The 21,848-nt window shown below is 41.3% G+C and overlaps 1 protein-coding gene across 1 annotated transcript in view; it reads right to left on the reverse strand.

Moving 5' to 3' along the window:
- Positions 1 to 21,848, reverse strand: part of calcrl2 (calcitonin receptor-like 2) — a 39,759-nt gene extending 17,911 nt beyond the window's left edge. Inside the window, exons 1-3 of the mRNA XM_034145429.1 lie at positions 21,753 to 21,848; positions 2,796 to 2,853; positions 1,963 to 2,128 (exon numbers count right to left, since the gene is read on the reverse strand). Of these exons, the coding sequence (XP_034001320.1) occupies positions 1,963 to 2,128; positions 2,796 to 2,853; positions 21,753 to 21,799 (271 nt within the window). The 5' untranslated portion in view covers positions 21,800 to 21,848. The remainder of the gene's footprint in view (positions 1 to 1,962; positions 2,129 to 2,795; positions 2,854 to 21,752) is intronic.

Below are 21,848 nucleotides of genomic sequence, written 5' to 3' on the forward strand. Positions count from 1 at the left end.
TCTCTCTCTCTGAAATGTTGAGTAGTTAGGACAACCAGTAATACATGCATGTTTGTGGGAAATGTACCTCACTGAATATTAAGCTGAAAGGAAGAGAAAAGCACCTAAAAGCTATTGAAAAATGAAGGTTTGAGAACTCACAAGTTGGTTTACTATAGTTCAGCTGCTAACACATCTGCAATGCAATGTTAAACCTATGGAATAAAGTGACCTAAAGGGTATCTATGAAGCTATTATTTTAATCCAGTCGAATATATGAGGCAGTACCACTAAAGCTCCGATTGAGAATTTACATTTTGGACATTGGTTTTATTAAAATACACAGATTGCCAAAGCGACCACGTATTTTATCCAATCAACCCAGATTTCAGCCCGCAAATCTAATCTAATAATTTGAACTAGTGCGTGTCTGGCGTTGAAGGTGATGTTACTGCATTTTCAAACTGCAACGATATGGGAAAAACCTGAGCGTTCCGCCTATACTGAGAGGCTATATGTAGTGGGAAAACAAATGAAGAAAAAACCCTGGGACCAAAAGGGAGTTTGGCAAAGAACCATATACTGCACCAATTTCATCAGGAATCTCTCATTTCTTTTTGACAACAATGACTAAGAGCATCAAAATCATTTAAAAGATGATATAGTGACAGCTAAATGTTAATATGCTATCATGATAATGTTTAGCAGGCATTGAGTGGTGCAGTGAGGACGTGTTTTGTAGGCCAGCCTCGCTGGCGGTCCCACGATAAAAGCTATGTGATTTCTCTACTGGATTTTGGTATTACGGATAATTACCACATGTTTATGATACTTAACACATTTTGTTTGGCAGGGTAATCTCCACACTTTGACAGCACTCTGTGATTTTTTAAGCCTAAATGCAATTAGCAGAAACAAAAAGCTAACGCTAGGCTATAAATGACCTGGTAGCATGGCTGCGTATAACCACCGCTAAATTAAAAGTGAACTTGTGTTGGGATGATGGCGTTTAGTAGTTTATTTGGTTACTCGTTAGCAACGGCTGTTTTTTTGACACATAGAAGCTTTGGACATTCACGAGTGGATTTTCCTGCTGGCGTATTTTATGTCGTAGAACCAACGGGCCAATCTCTTCAGCTCGTGTTAACTACCTTATTTCAGCTTCTAAACACAAAAAAACATTGACTTCGAGATGAGGGAACTGGATCTGGTGAAATGCTAAGTCTTTTCTGGATATTTTAGGACTCATTACTGCACCAATAATGTTCACCATCTTTGTTTAGCATATAAGCAAGCTAACATTTGCTAATTAGCACAATCACATATAGGGCTGATAGGAATGTCAATAGTTTTGCAAGTAAACCAAAGTCAAAGGATTGGACATAAAAACATTCTGACCTGACAATGGCACTATATGAAAACGTAGAGATGACCAAAGTCATTCAAATGTATCATGAGGAGAACATAAATGGATCTACCAGATTTTTTGAGAATCCACCAATATCAGGTCATTACCAAAGTCAGTAGGATTCATCCTCTGAGGACTATGACTGTCTGTTTTAACATTTTAATGACAGTCAATCCAACATTATTGAGATATTTAAGTCTGGTCCAAAGTGCTGAACCGACCACAATTCATAGATTTCTAGCATATTGCTGATAATGGTAAACTGTAATTTACTGTAGACTTAATCATTTTTCTGAGAAAATGTTTCTTTCTAAAGAATGTTATTTTCTCCATTGTATCCACATTTTTGTCGATCCAAGCACGAAAATGGTGCCAGAATATGAGCCCATGGGATAAATGGCAAGGCGATCTAAGCACAATGAATAAAAGGATGTCCTGCAACTCGGATGCAAAATATTGTCATCAACATTTATCTGCCATCCGCCAGAAGAAAAAATGTGTTGATACCAAAAGATCTTCCTTCCATTCGGACGGCTGTTATCAGCTGCACTGTGATTTATCAGAACAATAGGTACCTTCTTCTGTGCGTGGTGGGTCATGGATTATCTTCAGGTAGCACTCGAACTGAGCAGCCAGGATCTGATGTCGGGAATTTCCCAGTACGGTGGAAATGTCGCTGAATTTGTCCTGCTGCACCTCCGAACCATTCACGATGGTCGCCACATCCTCAGACTGGGACACCTGGGAAAACAATCACACATTGAATGTCACATTGACATAAGAGATTTAGGAATGATAAACATAATATTTCTTATTACACACAGACAGTCATTGGCAGATTATGAGACAATGGGTAGCAGACATGCGAAAGGTCCCGCCAGCTCTCCTATTGGAGCAAGAGACACTATGGTATTTCGTTTTTACCCATCTTGTGTCTCTGTGTAGTTGATTTGTGTCTCTTTGAAGTTGCTTTGGGTATTTGTGTGGTTGTTTTTGCCCCTTCTCATAGTAGCTGTGAGTGTCGTTGTGTCTCATTGCAGCTGTTTTGCACTTCTTTGAAACCACTTTTAGTACCTTTGTGGTAATTTTGTTGTCCCTTTCTGGGTGATACATTACTCTTCAAGCGACATTTTGCAGGTGAAGGCCAATCAACCTATTTATGTAGCCCAATATAAAAAATGGGGGCTGAACAGACTGTATAGCATACATACTGAGTCCTGAGACCCTTTGAGCACACAGAAAAACTCCCTTAAACAACCCACAATTGAAGGGGGAAAAAAGTGAAACAAACCTCTCGGATTAGACAACATTATCAAATAACAACATAGACAATCCATATCACAAAAATGATGGTGTGTAGATATACAGTACAATGCAATCCATCAATGAAACACATTGTTGCACTCACCTCTGTGCCCAATGCCAATGCAACAACCAGTGATAGTGTTAGAGTCCTCCACATGTTTCTAAAAGATAAACAAGAACAAGAATAATACAGTTATTGGACATCTTTACACTAGATTACCATATATTACTGCATGTAAAGAGCTGCTATTTGTTCCGAAACTGTGGTTCTCACAAATAACAAAAGTATTCTTTATATATAGTATGAAAATACACAAACTAAAGTATACATGCTAGCAGCTGTTTGAGTTCCTCAACTGAGAGACATATGTGAATGTATTTTTGAGATTTCAATTATTATAGTTTGTGTGAGTTCAGGGTCTCAGTAGTGTGCTTATGTTTATTTACAGTATGTGTGTTTTCCCATCAGTACAGGAAGTTCAAGCCCTCAATGGGTCATAGAAACAGATGTGTTGTAATTATATGTGGGCGAAAGGGCAGCATGTCAGAAAAAGATACTTGTTGTTTGGAGTCATAAGAGAGAGAGGGGACAATGGTGCAGAAAAGCAGTACAATTTTACAAAAAGAGTCCCTTTGGTGGGAACATATGAGGGGCTGTATTTATCTAGGAAACTGACAACATTGTGTATTGTAGTCAATCCCAATGTCAGAGGTTAATTTCAGATGAAACGCAGAGTTGTGCTGCATTTGTTGTAAAGAGGCCTGAAATGAAGCTTTCTCTCTGGAAATAGGTTCAAGGTTCAAGGTTCTTTATTGTCAAACTAACATAGCTACAGAGTAATTATGTCGTTGAAAAGCTTAGGTCACAGGCTTCTCCAACAATGCAACACAATAATACAGATAAGCAGACAATATTAAAACAATAATTCCAAATGATGAGCATTAATCAGAAAGCTTAATATCTCTCCTCAGCAGTATTTATGTGAACCTTTATCATCTCAATGCATTTTTTTCCACGATATTAAATGTAGTGTTGTGCAGAGAAATGTTTTACTAATCTAAGCATACAATAATCTTCAGAATTATTTAAGGGCAGAACTTAAATGTAAATAAATTGAATTGCAGGCAAATGTATAAAAAACTGAATTTAATGTTCGTATACAAATAAAAAGCTTACTATTGTGAGTGAATGTTAAAAGTTACAGTTCAATTTTGTTCCAGAAAGCTCTTCTTGGAGGCATTGCTCATACAAAGCAAGAGATAAAGATTGTCGTGATTTTCAACGAGTATGTCGACAAAATAGCCCAGATTTAACTGAAACAGGACATTTTAATAAATGATATTTCAGTAAACATTTAAAGCATAATTTCATACATATTCAGTGATTTTGTGTTATGGCTCACACCCAAAGGGAGAGATGTGCAAAGCTTGTACAGATGTCAGCGCTTTTGACTTACCCTAAGGCACAAAGGTAATTATTCAAACATTTGCAGTAAATAACTAATCAGCATTCAGGAATGTATTATTCATGATGTAGCCAATCTTTCAGTAATTGTTTTCAGTGACTCATGTTTTGATGCTGGCAAACAGAATATTGCACAAATTAGAGAACATTTGAGATTCCTATTTCCTAAGTATTACCATCAAATCAAGAAAACATAAAAAATGCATTTTGGGGAAATTTGTTTTTTGCTGTTTAACCACTATGTTTGCGTGTCAGAGGCATAGCTCCTTTTGTGTTAGCTTAGCATACATCTGAAAGCAGGAGAAGCTGTTAGCCTAGCCAAAAATATTGATATTGATAAAAAGGTTAGAGTTATTATTCGACCCACTGAAACATCAGCGCTCTCAATGGCATTTTGTACTAAAGGAGACAACAGTATCATCAAATAACTTAATGATGCCAGTAAAAGTTCTTGCTTATAAAGTTTCTTTCAAAAGTTGAGCTACATTTCATATAGGCCTGCTGTCTTACCAAATGTCCCAATATTATAACTAATGGTATTTACCAACTAACTCATTTATGTTTAACATTAATAAAATAATCAAAGCAGCAATGTGTAAAATATTAATTCAGAATTCAACCTAAAAAACATAAACTTTAAATGCATAGGGTTTCAAACTGAAATAAATGACATCAAAGCTTTTTGCCTCACTTCTTGAAAAGGGTCAAAAGTGAGCGATGAACATAAACTAGAACCACACTACATTTTTTGGATTTTAACAGAGGCCTAAGAAAAAGAAAGATGCGCAACACACCAGTCTCTTTGGCATTTACAGTACAAGAAGGTGGCAGTTGTACCATAACACCATGATCAAAAAGCACCACAGTTGCATTATTTTGCTTCCATACTCTTTGCCGTTGTTTTGCCAAAAGTACTTTCAAAACTCTAACCTTGTCTTGAAATTGCCCCTCCAGAGATATCTAAATAAATGAATCATGTGCCACAGACTTGTTTACACATTGTAACATTACCAAGTTGTATCGTGTTTGTTCAGTCTATACAAAAGCTTTAAAATCTTGTGTTAAATTGCTAAATTCTGTGTGGAATAAACAAAGACATCATAATGTGTTAGTTTATGAGCCTTAAAGGTGGAGTGAGGTAGGTTTTTGTTATCTTTTGGACAGAGCCTGAACAGCTGTTTCCTCCTATTTCCAGTCTTTGTGTGCAATGTTAAGCTAACCCATTGATGGCTCTAGCTTCATATTGAAAAGGTCATACATGAGAGTGGTATCGTATCTTCTCATCTAACTCGGTCAATCAGCAAATAATCACAATAGTACAAAATGTAAAGTTATTGCTTTAAACCTAGGCCCTGCGGTTTCCTCTCTTACTTTAATTCAAGGCATGTGTCAATAGAAGATATTATAGATTTGGCTTTTGTTCCATCTTTTCTACACAATGCACATAATGCCCTAAACCTGCTTCTTAACCCACTGTCTTTGAAACAGTTATTATAAGGACTTCCAAGACATCTACACACAGACAATTCTGCAAGCAGAAACAGACTTATTAAGACAATTGCATTCAATAAGAACCAAACAATGAATGCTTTTCGATCTGCTTTGTACCCTGTTGCCTCAACAATTTATTGTTCCCAGTCTGGACATTGTATATCCAAGGACACACACACTCACACATAATAATACCTTGGCAGTGCTCACTGTATTCCATTCTTACCAACAAACACCGGCGCAATGTATCTGTGAACTGCAGCCATCATTGTTTTCTGATACCAAAATAAACAGAAAGGTTGCTGAATTTCTTGTTACATTTTCAAAAATGTTTCCTTTGTCTCATCACATCTGATGAGATATCAGACATAAATAAAATACTAAAGCTGTGTCTCAATTCTGTGTTCTTCAGTAAGCTACTTGCACTATTTGAGTACTGAAAAGCACAGTATATATTAATAATCAAGTGTGTTACTAGTACCCTGATAGTATGGAAAGCTGAAAACGTTCTACAGTCAATAGCTGAGTGGCTAGGTAGCAGATAGGGAGGGAATAGCAGTGGTTGCTAGTTGTGTCTATGGTAACTTTCAAGAAATGTAAGGTTAGGCATTGACCTCCACTGTTTAAGTCCAGGTTAGGTTGTCGGCTAGATAGTCAGTCTAAATGTTTAACACTGTAGCTCAATGGTTAAGGTTATGCCAGCATGTTGGACGGTGAGTCCCTTTGCCTTGTTGTTAAGTTTTACAAATCCAGTACTAGCATAGTTGCTGTTTTTCCAGTGAACACCAAACTATACAAATGTAAGATAGTCAGGTGTATGTTTTTCACCTAGTACTACCATTTCGTTGTTGAATAGATGCTATCAGAATGTTTTCTATTTGTCTGTAATGATTTGGTACTGTGAAAGATGACGCTTATGCTTACTGTGGCTATAGAAATGTTAAAGGTCCCATGACATGGCCATTTCTACTGATCATAATTCCATTGTTGAGGTCTACTATAATAGATTTACATTGTTCAATTTTCCAAACTCACATTGGTTTCTCATACAGCATCTCTGTATAGGATGTGTATTCACTCTCTGTCCTAAACGGCTTGTTGGAGCTCCTGCCCCCCCCCTCCCTATGAGCCCACTGTGCTCTGATTGGTCAGCTCGCCCACTCTGTTCTGATGAGTTCACCAGCGTTACAGCGGAACATCAGTGATTATGTGTTACAATGGCGTTTGTTAGCAACCAGAAAATGACACCAGTAATGACAAACAGATGAGAATGCTGCGTGGGGTCTGGGTGCGGGATGTTGCGGGGGCTCGCTGGTGCAGGACGTTGCGGGAGCTCGCTGCTGCGGACAGTGTGAGCTGGATTACTGGGGTCGTTTCCTGGTTACTGTGTGGGGTCTGCGAGACAGCGAGACATTGCGAAACTCACCTGAACTCAGCCTGAGCACACACACACACACACTCGTAGCCTGGATGTGAGTGTGTGTGTGTGCTCAGGCTGAGTTCAGGCTGAGAAATCCGCGGAGCCGCAGCTGAGAAACGATAAGGCTGAGTGAGTGTGTGTGTGTGAGGAGCTCCACGGATTGGTCCATTTGGACCTGGGCATGGTTACGTCACTATACTCAGGAAGAAAAAAATGGAAAAAGAAAAATCTCCAACGAGGCGTTCTGGGGCAGCACAGACAGGTCTTTTCTGTGTTAGAGTTTTACTCGCTACAGGGTGTACTTTGAGGGTTTTTGACTCTGCAGACGGTTTACATGCATAAAAAGCTACATAACACACAAGGGGACGGGTAATAACCGGAAAAGCATGACATGGGACCTTTAAAGTAAGTGCACAACAGCCGTGTTTAATTTGTCAAATTCAGGCACCATGGAATTAAGTAGACATATTGTAAACATATTCAGAGTATAACATGGAATGTTAGCTACTAACGGAATAATTAGATTGAGACACAGCACACGATTTATGTCTTGTCCTTATATGTTTCTTTGTTAAGCGACCTTGGGTTGATGAAAGGCGCTATATAAATTAAAGTTATTATTATTATAAAAATAAGTACACTGGAACTGGGTGCTAACTGAAAACATGCAAGGAGTTAAATTTTATTTAACATTCTTTTCACAGGTCTTTGTGTATAGGAAAACAAGTGTGTTAAAATGTTTTGTCTAAACTCTATCCATGTTGATATGCTTGTCTGTGACTTCATGATCTGGATAACAACTTTATTTGTGATCAAACATTCCATCTTGTAGGGGGACATCTTGTTGACTCAAAAACACACACACACACACACACACACACACACACACACACACACACACACACACACACACACACACACACACACACACACACACACACACACACACACACACACACACACACACACCACACACACACACACACACACACACACACACACACACACACACACACACACACACACACACACACACACACACACACACACACACACACACACACACACACACACACACACACACACACACACACACACACACACACACACACACACACACACACACACACACACACACACACACACACACAATGTCCCCTCTCTCATGTTTATCTCTTGTTTTTCTCTCATCACTGTTCTTTGAGAGTCCTTCCTGTCAATCTGCCTCTGACCTCTCTGCTTTTTCTCTCCTAAGCTGTCATCTGTCAACATTTATCTCGGCTACTCTGTCTCACGTTAGGACTGTGTGTGTGTGTGTGTGTGTGTGTGTGTGTGTGTGTGTGTGTGTGTGTGTGTGTGTGTGTGTGTGTGTGTGTGTGTGTGTGTGTGTGTGTGTGTGTGCGTGCGTGCGCGTGCATGCCTGCGTGTGTGTGTGCGTCCCCAACTCTGGTCAGGCCTTCTTGTTTTTGTTTACGTTTAGGTGCTGTTGGTCAGCTCAATTCTGGAAAGTGATGAGGACATGAACACCCATAATCACCCACATAAATATCACATTTATAGGGAAACTACACCGATTTGTACACTTTAAATCTGTTTACAGGTCTTGTATAAAGCCTTTTGTGACTACATCGAGATTAATTTCAACTTTTACACACATGATCCAACAGTGTTATATGTTTAAGTACTCTTTTATGAATGCTGTTTCTGTCTTTCATCTGTAGCCTTTAGAATGCTTCATTAAAAAGGTGAAGTACTGTATCAGCTCAGATATTCCAAAGTTTTAGTTTTCTTACTATCCACAAATCCCATGAAAACCAAAACCAGCAATGAAGCCTGTGTTTGACTGATTTTCCTTTAAAGGAGTGTGTATTTCTTTCTGAAGGATAATGTTTAGATGGTCTGAGTGCCGGCATTGCCAACTGAAATGCTTGGCTGGAAACAGCTAACACAACAATGATTCACTAGTATGAATAGTGAAGGAAACTCATAATAACACACCAAAATACAGAAGAAATTAATACAGCTTGATTATAAAAAGATCAACATGAGTATCAGCCTTCAACAATATCAACATCAGACCCTATAAGGCCGGTCTGTTGCTGAGTAGTGATAGACCTGCAGAAGTGTCTCTCGTCATTGAAAGCACATAGCAACAGATGTTTTTATAATAAATGCTTTTTTATATACATATATCAAGATCAATGACCAAATAGTCCAATTAGTTTTGAAAGCAAACTAAATAAATGCTTCCAAAATGTGTTAAACATTTAAAATGCTTCTTAAATTTGGCTGGTCTACAACAACATAAGGGTTAGATGTCTGTCTATCTCATGGAAAGCACAAGAAACAAGACTTGTCTTTGAGCCTCAGGGTCCTTTACTTTATATTTAAAAGCATTCCAAAGGAGGCAAACCTCCAATGAGGAAATTAAACACACATCTCTTCAGCCAAAAGTGCATACAGTATGATGCCTAACAGTAGCAGGAAAAGTCAGTGTCCGCTGTGTTATGGCAGGGATTAGTCATTAAACTTTTGATCCTGCAGAAACAAATATAATTTTAAAGATTTTTGATGAGCCTACCCACTTTTGGCAACAGCCAACAAAGTGGGAGAACATAATCTTCCCTATGTTTTGGCCAGTGTTTAACCCTGTCATCCACTTCCAATATTAGATATTGCCATTTCGCCCACTTTCTCTAAACATGCATCCCCCCTCTAAATCAATTAGCGACGTCTTCCAATTCCCCGCAATACCTTTGGAAATTAGCCAAGAAATGGCAACCTTCATTTGGAAGGAATACGGATTTAACAGCAGATATGATGTGGAGAATCTGGTACCTCTACATCATTGGCAATGGTTTTCTTCCAGTGGGATTGTTGCATTTCGTCTCAAATAACACAAACACTTGTTTAAGATCATGGAACAACTTGTATCCAACCCCATCGTATCCATCTTAAATGGATTTCAAATAACGTTTTGGTGTATAGCATATATAAGACTATTTATTTAATCCTTGTCTTCTTGATCCCAATTCCCTAAACTTCACTGTGAGAGTCTTACTGTTCCCATGGGATCATGGGTCATCAGACGGGATGATGGGAAATCTAAACACTGCTGTTTTGTTAAACTAGATTTAGCTTTATTGGCGATTGCACCAACCGAACTGGTCTGCAGATGCTGCTGTGACGTTTGTCCCGACCCTAAAGGTCATAATTGCTTAAGGTACAGTATGACAGGCAGTGAGTTTAAAGAAGGACTTTAAAGTAGATGCAGGGACGCCTTGAAGGCTTTTTAAATGCTGTAATTGGATGCAGTTGCTTTTAGGAAGTATTGAACTTAATTAGAGAAAACCCAGACACACAAAGCATGAGGGAGAACAGAACAAAAGTTTGGATTTAAGAAGAAAATAAAATCCTTGAGGGCAAATAGCTGAAAGGAATTATTCTGTTGTCGTCTACAACTGAAGAGAAGAGAACATTTTGTAATTACATTTTGCGCTCATTTAGGATAACTAAAACTAGTTTTAGTGTGTGTTTGGCAAAGATATGATAAAATACCTGACACACAAAACCAGAAAGAACCAAAGAGGGCAAAAACAAAGGAATGGCCTTTAGTTTGTGATTCAACACTCTGCAGACACCATAACGTAAACTAGTGTTGCAACTTATTTTCATAAAATATTATAAATTAATTCATCCTCATTCAGGGTTGTACATTCTGAAACGTGGCATGGCATAACATCACATATCACATATATTCAAATCATCCTGATACAAGTTAGATATATAATATTATTGATATCCACATATTAATAAGGATTCCATTTATTAGTTTCACTATCCATAAGTGATATAGTACACAAATATTCGTTGTAATGCATCTGATTATTAGTTTTAGTGATAGAGTATCCAAATAATAGTATTAATATTGAATATACATTTTAAGCATCCAAATATGAGTATCCGAAAATGAGTATAGTTTTATAGTTCTAGTATTCAAATATTAGTGCATTCCAGCAGGGGATCTAGAGAAGCACCAACACCAGGACTGTGTACGTATGGGAAGGGAAGGTGGAGAGAGGATGAAGGTTGAGGAGGATGGTATCGTCTTCTGTCATCCTGCAACCACTTCCTCCCTTTCCCCCCTCTCCACTTCTCAACAGCCCAACAGGTTAAAAATAAGCCATTGTTACACAAACACAAAGGGACAGGGAAAGGACTTGCACACTTTAAAAAACACATAAATTATCTGTTAGACATTGAAAAGTGAGGACGTTACTGAATTAAGGAATTATCTTATAATATATAAGTAGGGCTTAAATATAATCATTATTTTTTCAATTAATCCAGTAAGCATGGATTCCCTAAAGAGTTTTTTTTAATAGAAGAGTCATTTTTTACGCTAGCACACTTTCACTTTTGAGAAGCAGGCACTGGAACTTTAAAATAATTCGAATAATTTCAAATCAATGGAAAAAACTATTAATTATCTGTCATTCAACATGCATACATTTTTGAAACAATATAGCTTTCATTGACTTCATCTAAAATATCCCAAGACTGATTCAAGAGCTAGAAAAGTGAGACTATATATCTTAGATTTGAATATCATATCGTAATATGTACATGTATTACGGAAAGAATAACATATTTCAATGTTTATATTTTAAATATGAAATAATCTGTCTTCAAGGGGGCCGCTACTTTGAAAATAAATATGTACAAAACAAGTATGGAGCACAGTGAGAGTAAACAACCAGTCAACACACATAATCCTGTTGCAATGACCACAAGGAGGTTCAGTTACAGGTCACAGGGTACGTGATGCAGGGGGTAAGAGGAGAAGAAAATAGACAGAGAGCTTTCAAGGAACACATCTTTTAGAATCCGTTGAACAATATGGCAAGACAATAAAATCATTGTTATATCTCACACAGGCTCCGCCCTCTAGTGGACTCTATGGGTACTACTCTCTATCATGTCGTGCGTGCATTCACCTACTGAGTTACGTAAACGTAGCCCGCCAATCGGGGCGAGCCTACCTGAATGCGCGCGCAGGCCCACAGTATATAAGGCGGCTACGCCCTCCGACCGTCATCCTTTTTCTCTTCAGCGAGCAGACAACTGAACAGAAGCAGTAAACGAAAGCAAGGAAGTAGAAATAATAATGGACTCACCACTCCTGGAAGCTCGGCCTTGCCCTACTTGCCCTGGCTTGATCGCGGGCGCCGATCCTCATCGATGGTGCTTTGAGTGTCTGGGGGCTGACCATGCCGTGGAGGGTGGCGGACATTCCCCGTCCTGCAGTGCCTGTCGGGCGCTCCCGCGGCTTAGACGTCAACATCGCCTGGACCATTTCGAGCAGGCGTGTTATGGACTGGCTTATCTAAAGCCAGTTGAGTAGCACTTGAAATGTTTTAGCTCTATGAAACCTGATGTACTTATATGATTCTGTTTTCTTCAAGTTTGTATCTTGTTGGTCGAATGCACTTATTGTAAGTCGCTTTGGATAAAAGCGTCAGCTAAATGCAATGTAATGTAATGTCTCGCCGGACGAGGCACAGGACCAGGAGGACCTCGAGGTGGTGGAGATGGATGACCAGGAGGTGGCCGAGGAGGTGCCATTCGTGTTCGCCATTCCGGCGGGCCGCGCGGCCCCGTTTGTCTAGGAGGAGGAAGACGAGGACTTTTCGCTGTCGGGCGCTTCTGGGTCCGGTGTCCACGAGAGTCGACCGCACAGATCTGCCCGCCAGGATTTTCCGCTGGTGATGGCCATGGCGGCGGAGCGTGTGGGCCTACCGCTCCCCCCTCCGCTCCAGATATCTGGCAGTGTGTGAAGGCGACATGGCGGCACCCTCTGAGAGCGAGGGCTCCGGTGGCCTGCATGGCGGGATTGCTCAGGGTGCAGGGCCACTCGAACACAACGTGTCCCGGTGTGCCCCCCCTCGATGAGAGCAGCAGGTTGGGCGGAGGGGAGAAGACCCCTGCCCCCGCTGCCTTGTGACGGTGAGGCCTTGGAATATCTGGATAAGATATTCCGGCTCGGGGCACAGCTGGCCGCGGCGGCCAATAACCTGGGTGTGTTAGGGGTTTCGTTGATTACTCCTCAACAGGAAGCCCCCGCCTCCCCGTCTCAGGAAGACCGGGGCGATTATAATCTGGTCCATGGTGTGGCAGCCGCAGCTGGCCGCGTGATGTCCCTGGCCACAGTGGGATCACGCCACATGTGGTTGGGACTCACAGTACTTTCCAAAAAGGACCGTGATGATCTCCTTGGAGCCCCCGTATCCACGGAAGGGCTCTTCGGGTTGGTCACCACGGTCACGCAGCGCTTCCACCGCTTGGAGGAGGAAAGAGTGCAGCTCAGCCGTATGCTGCCGCTGGCTCTCCCTCAGCGAGGCGAGTGCGAGCCCATGGTGAGAAGGAGAGAGAGGACCAGGTCCAGAGCACCCACGGCTCCCGCTGCTTCTCCTGCTTCCTCGGCCGGTTCTGCGGGGCGGGTCCGGTTCCAGCACCCGCGGGGCCAGGCTTGGCGATCCCGACGGGCCTCTGCCCCAGCTCCGCGTCGGGATGGGGTGCACCGTCCTCCCGTAGTTGACAGGCGGTGGGAGGAAGCGTCCCGGCGGAGAGGGCTCTCTCCACCCAGGACGCGAGGGCGAACCCCGCCTCCTCCCTCTATGATGATGATGTGTTGGTGTATGCCTTCAATAAAAATGGTTGCATTTATCCCAGTCTAAGAGTCATTCCTTTCCACAATCCCACACTTCACCATAATGTTGTCTGTACAGATTCCCCACTCGCCGCCCCAGTTGTAACTCCAGTAAAGGAGGCAACCATGTGCGTGCGCATGTGATAAACCGCAGGAAGTGCTATCAAAGCGCTATGCGAGTACAGGGGCATTATGACCGGCGTGATGTTGTTAGTAGACACATCGCACCTAGCGTAAAAACTCAGATGAATGCCTTTTTTTCTCTGAGTGAAAACTGCATTATGGCGGAGCGCGCGCTCCCACGTGAGCGTGCTGCGGTGCGTTCAGGGACCTCAGTGGAAAATCGGCTCTTTCTGTGGCAGCCCCTCATGGGTCAAACTTCCTTTTATGGAGGGTTTGGCGGCGGAGTGGGCCACCAGAGAGTACCACAGCTTCATAGCTGCGACTCCACAGCTGATTGCACATCCCCTAACACAATGTTATGGGGAATGGAAGCTCAGCTGTGTATTGACAGAGTGGATGGACAGGACGCTGAGACTGGGTTAGTCACTCCAGTTTTGCAGCAACCCTCCTCCGTTCAGAGGCATGAGAGAGGCAAATCTATCGTCCCAAGAGGAGATAGGTTTCCTCTCGGCAGAGATTCAGGCCCTGTTGCAAAAACAGGCGGTGTCTGTTGTGCGCTCTCAAGACAGAGAGAAGGGGCACTATTCCCTGTACTTCCTGGTTCTCAAGAAGACAGGAGAATTCAGGCCCATTCTGGATCTTCGCAGCCTGAATCGGCACATTGCATGCAAAAAGTTCCATATGTTAACTATAAAACAGTTACTGGGACTGGTGCAGCCAGGCGATTGGTTCACAGCCTGAAGGACGCTTACTTTCATGTCGAAATTGCTCCAAAACACAGAAAGTATTTGCGTCAGTAGAGGGCTCCGCCTGTGCTTATATGACTAGGGTTACAATACGTAACCCCCCGTTTCATGCACTGGTCCATTTACGGGCCATGGTGTTCTTTCATGCAAGTGGGAGGAAAACATCCAAACACACATTAAGGTGTTTATTTAGCTAATTTTGCCTAGTTGAGTATGTTGATTCTTCCTTAATTCATTTAAAGTTAGCATTAGATAATGTGTCACTTTTGTATTTAATTTACAGGGTTTCATAAGACTTACATAAAATAATGATCTTAATGTAAATAACCAGCAGCGGATTTTTACAATACACATTGTTTGGCGGTTTTCTCCAAAACATTGTTTTAATGTTCACTTTAGCAGCACTTACATATACCAGATTTTCAAACATGTATTCCTATGTATATTCATAAGGTTTTTCCAGAAGTGTTCACTAATGGCCTAAATTATACAAAATGTTATCTGCGAAAATCATTTTCTTTTATAGATATTTGGATTTATCGAGTGGTGCAAATTGATATCCAACATTTTATCTGTACAAATTTGAGGTTGATATGTCAAAAAAATAAGAATTTTCAACCTGGTTTTATCCAATTTTTTGATTTATTTTCCAGATTTGAGCGTACAAATTGCATATTTAATCAAATAATCCCTCATTTGCATATATAAAAATAATCCACTTGGGAAGTTTTATGTTGATATCTATACATTATTTGTTTACCCTATTCTCCTGTCTTCTCCTTAACGGTACGTCTACACAGCAGCGTTAAAAAAATCTTGGAGGTGGGCGTATCTGAAGCTTGGGGATTTTTTGCGAACAACCAATCACATGAATCTCCCGCCCGCGACATACGAAGCAAAAAAGCCCGAAGTAAACTGGATATAAACTCCCCAAAACAGGCGAAAACATACCACTGTCTCTGCCACCTCCCTCCATGCCTGGCTCCTCCGGTTTATATCCCGGTAGGTCTGGTCATAAAGCACCGGGTGATTGATTCGCTACCGCTAATTTCTCCTCCATTTTTTGGAATATGAGGAAATGACCTGCGGTATGTCTCTCCCAGCATACACGCCGTTTGATTGGCTAGAGCTTGAACTGTCAGATTTGCGTACACGGGATTTGATTGGCTGACGCTTCCACCTCAGCCTCAAAAGTTGAACATTGTTCAACTTTGAATCCTGAAAATCCTGAAAATCTCCGCTCGCCTGCCCACAATGCATTTCGGCGAAAAGTGAGGGAAAGTGACGTCACCCCATTCAAAGTGAATGGGCAGAAGCGTTTCAAGATTTTTTTAACGCTGCTGTGTAGACGCACCGTAAGAAACCTCTAGCACTTGTCTGGAGCACGAGCTGATTTACACAAATTACATTTTTCCACATCCCTCATTTGTTTTTAAGATTTTGTGTCCCTTTTCCAATATTAATGACTGCACATATTGAGTTAAAGTTCTGGAAACTGGGCTCTCAACACTGGCTGATCCTGTAAATCACTTACGAGGGGGCCATCCCACAGGCAGCACATGGATTTACAGGAACGGAGCGGTCCGTATGAGTGATTACAGTCTTGGTTATTTTCCCATAGCTGGACCCAAATATAGCTCCCCAAGCCTGGAGCTTGGCCATGCAGTGTCTTTTTGTAGTTTTTTTGTTCCTATGGGGCTATAATAGCAGCACAGCCAGTTCACGGCAGAGAAAAGACACATTGCTTCCAACACATGATGGTCGAAACACGATATGATCACATCTCCAACAAACGCAAGCTCTACCACCAGACAGCTGACTGACCCATAGGTTAAAATGAGAGAGGATATCAGCACTGTTAGAACCCCCCCAACTATCAATCAGTGTGGGAGGCAGCTCACCCTGACACAGTTCTCAGATATGGTCATCCTGACACCACGCTCATCACCAAAGCATCTACTCTCATTCTTGTTCATGCTCTCTTAATCTCACTGAGGTCTTTCCTTTTTCCTGAGAACAACCAAACCCTTTCTTCTTTTCTGAACATAAAAAAACTCTCTAATTTTAAAGAGGCCTTATTATGCTTTTTGGGTTTTTCCCTTTCCTGTAGTGGGTTATATAGGTTTTTGTGCATGTCAATGGTCTGCAAAGGCTAAAATCCCTGTGTTCCCTCCAGAGGGAGTTTCTCTCCCACACTCTCATCCCCTGCCTGAAACGCCTCCATTGGACTCACTCCATTATTTACTTCTGTAACATACACTGAAAAAACTGAAACATTGACTTTAATTAAATGTATATGTTTCACATTGTAGTGTAGAGTGTAGTGACATCGCTTAGTAACGATCGTTACTCGCGTTTGTATTGGACGTGATAGGGTAAGGGGCGGGACATTTCTGACACATCTCTAAGCAGTTAACCAATCACAACAGAGCTGGACATCTAACCAATCAGAGCAGACTGGGCTCTGGTTTCAGACAGAGGGTGAAAAGAAGTGCTGCAGCACAGGCAGTATGAGAAAAGTAAAGAGCTTTTTGAACACTTAAGCAAGTTAATATTACATGTCACTATTAGACAAGATGTTTTTCATAGTTAACTGGTCCCTTAAGGCAAGATATTTCAACAGCTTTAGATCTAGAGGGAGTTTTTCAAAAATACTCCAACCACAACCTCTGCGACTATTATTATGCAACCCTGCCGTGTCAGTTATCTTCCCCCTAGCCTGAAATAAGCACACGTTTTTTCAGGGAGCAAAGGGGGGGGATTGTTGGCTTGTTTGTGTTATGAAGTGGGGGGATAGCTGGGGAGCGAGTTGGGGGCTGGGACCAAAGTAGCTGCCTAAACGCTTATTAATACCCTGATAGGCAAGAGCAGCCTGTTCCAGTCAAAGACACGCTGGGGCACGGGGGGGTGAACGTTTCCCACGGATACACAGACAGAAACACGGTCAGATTGTAGAGTGTGAGGTGTTAAAACGTCAAGCAAGGAGCTGGTCTGAGATCCATGTGGTGGGTGTGTGGATTACAACTTGGCAGCTCTTGTCATAGAGGGTATTCCTGAAGATACTCCAATTAAATAGAGCCAATTAAAGATAGGACACAAAAAACTAACATAGAAATAGCCGCTGCTGGTGAAATAACCGCTGCCTTGCAAGTTTTGCATTTGCAAGTACAAGCAGAGGGTTGTACTAAAATAACATTAGTGAGTGTTGCAAAATGTTAAATAAATTAGACCTTTCTTAATTGTCAGTGCTGCAAAGTCATACCTCCACTGTATGATTCTATCCCACATTGAATACTGTTTGACAAACTGGTCGTTTGCTTGTGCCACAAACCTGAAACCCATAGAACAGCTGTACAAGAGAGCTATCAAGGTTTTTGACAGAAAGCCAAAAATTATGTGTTTTTTTTATAAATGTTTCCATGGACTGGCCCCCCCTCCCTTAGGGGAATTCATCCACAAAAAACACACTGGACGCTGCACTAGGTCAGAAACCAGAGGAGACTGTGAAGTCCACCATAGACGGACAACTTTTGGACAAAATGTCCTCTCCGTAGGCAGTTCATTGTGGAATAGCCTCCCAACTGAGATACGGGATTGTTTCACTCTCAATAGTTTTAAAGGTCAACTCAAAGAATGGTTGAGCAACAAACAGACGTGCAATCACCGCTAAATGCACTTTTATACAGGGGTATCTCCTCTTGCACTTTATGTAGCACTTTTATCTTATCTTGCACTTTATATATCGTAGCTGCTACATTGTACTGCCTTGTGGTAAATGCTTGTATGCTGCTGCTCATGCTCTTCCTGCATATCATGTATTTATTTTTGCTATGTATATAAATGTCATGTTCTTATATGTTGTATGTGACGGGACTACGGATGGAAATTAGCTCAAAGCTAAAATCCGGCTTATTTACACTTGTAAGCATTATTTTTGTTTTAAAGTGTTCATCGATGTGCACTGTCCTGGTTCAAATAAACGATTAAATGAAATTAAATGAAATGACTCTATTAAAGCGATTGCAGTATACAGGTGTCAGGAACAGCAGGCAACATTAAATGACTTCTGCTTACTCCCATGCGGCTGTGGGGCTTAATGGTGAATGCTAATGTAAATGTAAACGGAATGAAAATCAGCCCGGAGAAATGCAAATTTGGAGAGAATGAAACAAAGCACTTGTCAACGTATCCCACCTGCAGGAAGCAGGTTCATAGTAGCTGTATGTTTTTAAGCTGCCATGTTGTTTCACTTTTTGTTGTTAAAGCAGACTTCGTGTTAAATAGAACATATATTTAGTAACCAGCATCCAGTGTTTAATTTACACAATTCAGTTTAGTAGTTGGTTCGTAAATTAGACGTGTTTAAGAGTCTTTTTGATTGTTTATCAAATTGGAATGGATTCAATGAAATCTGAAGCCCTGAATCATTAATATTAAGGTTTTATTTATTAGTATGTACTGCGCCTCAGGATACACAAAAGCTCTACAGAGGACGACTAGGGCCACATTTGAATCAGACATCTGAGAAAAATAAAGTAAATCCTGAGATAAATGTCAAAAGTTATTTTAAATGTCTTTAAAAAACGTATTTCAGGTCTGACTCTGTTCTCGATATAAAGGCTTTACCCTTATGATTTAGATTTTAACCTGAATTTTGGGGGATTTTATCTCAAATTTCTGAATTTTCTCTCAGATTTAATTCCCACAAATGAATTTAACCCTCATAATTATTTAATCTCTGAGACGAAAGTCAGAATTTGTACATGATTCTCTCTTGATTCTCAATTTGACTCTGTCACGACCAGGGGCGTCGCCTGGACCTGAAAACATTCGGGGCTTAGCCCACAGTGGCAGCGGCACTACAGTGGCATTTTTTACTGCAACACTCCCCACACGCGCACACACACACAGTACACCCGCGACTGTTACAATGAAGGCTCGATAATCAGCTCACGGCATATAGGCAGCGGTAAAGTGGTATTTTTTATGAGTGGGGGGCGGACCTCACCTCCTCTAGGGGGGTCCGGGGGGATGCTCCCCCGGGAAGATTTTTTTTTAAATATTGAAGTTAAAAGCATCAATCTGGTGCACTTTGAGAGCAAAATGAAGAGATCTTTGGATACCTCTCTCACCACCCATATGAAGCAGAACTGTAAACAGATGTACTTTTTCTTTATGGATATTTTACTAATCACTCCCCTTTTAAACTCTATTCTTGTTTTACTGCCATATAGTATTTCATAACTGTTTTTCCTTTATTCTCTTATTTTCTTTATAACTATAATGATCATATGAAGGTGTGCCGCGGAAATAATCTTTTGAATAATTTGTGACCAAACCGTTTGAGACCCACTGAGATAACTTAGACTAAAGTTAAGTATCTAAACACTCAGAGAGTCCTTTAGCTCACCTGAGTCTCTCAGTCTGAGAGGAGAGGACTCTCCTCCAGCTTATTGTGGAACAAACAGCTCCTTATGTCCGTTAGCGCAGCTAGCTAACCAGATGCTAACAACACGTCCCTGCTGGCACCGGGCACCGGTCCCTCCCTCCCCCTCTCTCCCTCTCTCTCTCTCTATCACACTAAATGCGCTATTGCCACACACACTCTGGGTGTTTCTCAATCGCGAGTACGCTTGCTTGGTAGCACATGTCTGCTGAGCATCTTGCTTCAGAAGCGAGTCAAGAATACTTCCTGGCATTCGGAAAACGAAGAGTGGAACAGGCTAGCAAGTGTGCAGGTGTGCGTCATATGATAGGCCCCGCCTTACATTTTCCGCCACAGATTTTGGAAATTGGTCCGTGCGGAAAGCATTGTGGGGATTTTAAGACCGCGGAGTCTACTCATGTGCAGCCTCGATATTTCTCCAAACGGAGTACGCCGGGCTCGGTAGATTTCCAAGTATGCTGGAGATTGGAACAGTACTTCGGCGGCACTCGATGACGTAGTATGCTTGAAATAGTGGCTCTGGAGCAGCTTTACTCGCGATTGAGAAACACCCACAGAGCCGAGCTTGAATGACACAAGCACACGTTTATTTCCATGCAACTCTCTGATTGGTCTGGTGTCATGCCTCTGTTGCATTCACTGAACACGGGAAATTACAGTGCTGCCGTCCTCTCTTGTGTCATGATGAGGTTCACGTAAAGCACAGTTAATGTATTATATTATTGAGGGAGAATTGTCCGGGGCTACAGAAAAAACATTCGGGGCTAAAGCCCCGGATGCCCAGGCCAGGCGACGCCACTGGTCACGACTCATACATTTTCACAAGTGGCCCCTTTTTGTGAAGCTCAGACAATGACATCTGCTGTCTATCTTAATTGGGTCTCAGCGCTCTGCTAATGACAGGAAAAACTCCGGCTTCCAGTTAATGACTGAATCACTGCAATAATGCCCATCTTTACTGTCATGCAATTCACTTTTACCTCTGTTTTTTCACCCACTGTATATGGTTATATTGACCAAGGACTCATGGGCCATCTGTTGTGTTTCATATTTGTGGAGATAATCACAGTGACTCTCTATTCAACTCTATTCTATTTCTATTCATATGGTACTTAGAATTGCAACTGTAGAAGCAGGCAACGAGCCAACTCAGGGTGTGACCTTCCCTCAACCTGCATTCATCCTCAATGATACACTTTACGACCCTGTGCAGAAAACACAGATTACTATAAGGACCTTTACTGTCTCTATGTCATTCAACGGCTATTTAACAGTATACTATAAGAACATTTACTGCCTCTTTGTCAGTCAATGGCTTTTTTTAATGCAAATTGTTAAATAAATACCACAATATTCCTATCAGAACTCAATTATGAATTTATAGAGTAATTGCACTTTGTACTTACAGTTTATACCCAAACAAAAGTCAGTTTCTTTGGATATAAAAGTTAAGTGATAATGTTCTATTAGTTTCATTGTATATTGATTTATGCAATAGCCGTAGTTCTTTTTCACGAGGGTAAAACATCACATCCTGACTTGTATGGACACATTTCACGCGACCACATTCAAGTGACGCCAAATAAAACCAGTGCAATAAGTGACGCCTGCTTCTCCAAGTGTGTGGCTTCTGAGTGGAAAACAGAGACTTGATGCCTACCTGTTGTGTGAGAGAGCTGTCAAACTGTCTTTTCCAAATATTCCCATGTTTGCATGATCCGTGCAGAGAGGGGTCTCATGCTGCCCTTCTGACAAT

Source organism: Trematomus bernacchii, unplaced genomic scaffold (genome assembly GCF_902827165.1).
Source record: "Trematomus bernacchii unplaced genomic scaffold, fTreBer1.1, whole genome shotgun sequence".
NCBI classification, from domain to species: Eukaryota; Metazoa; Chordata; class Actinopteri; order Perciformes; family Nototheniidae; genus Trematomus; species Trematomus bernacchii.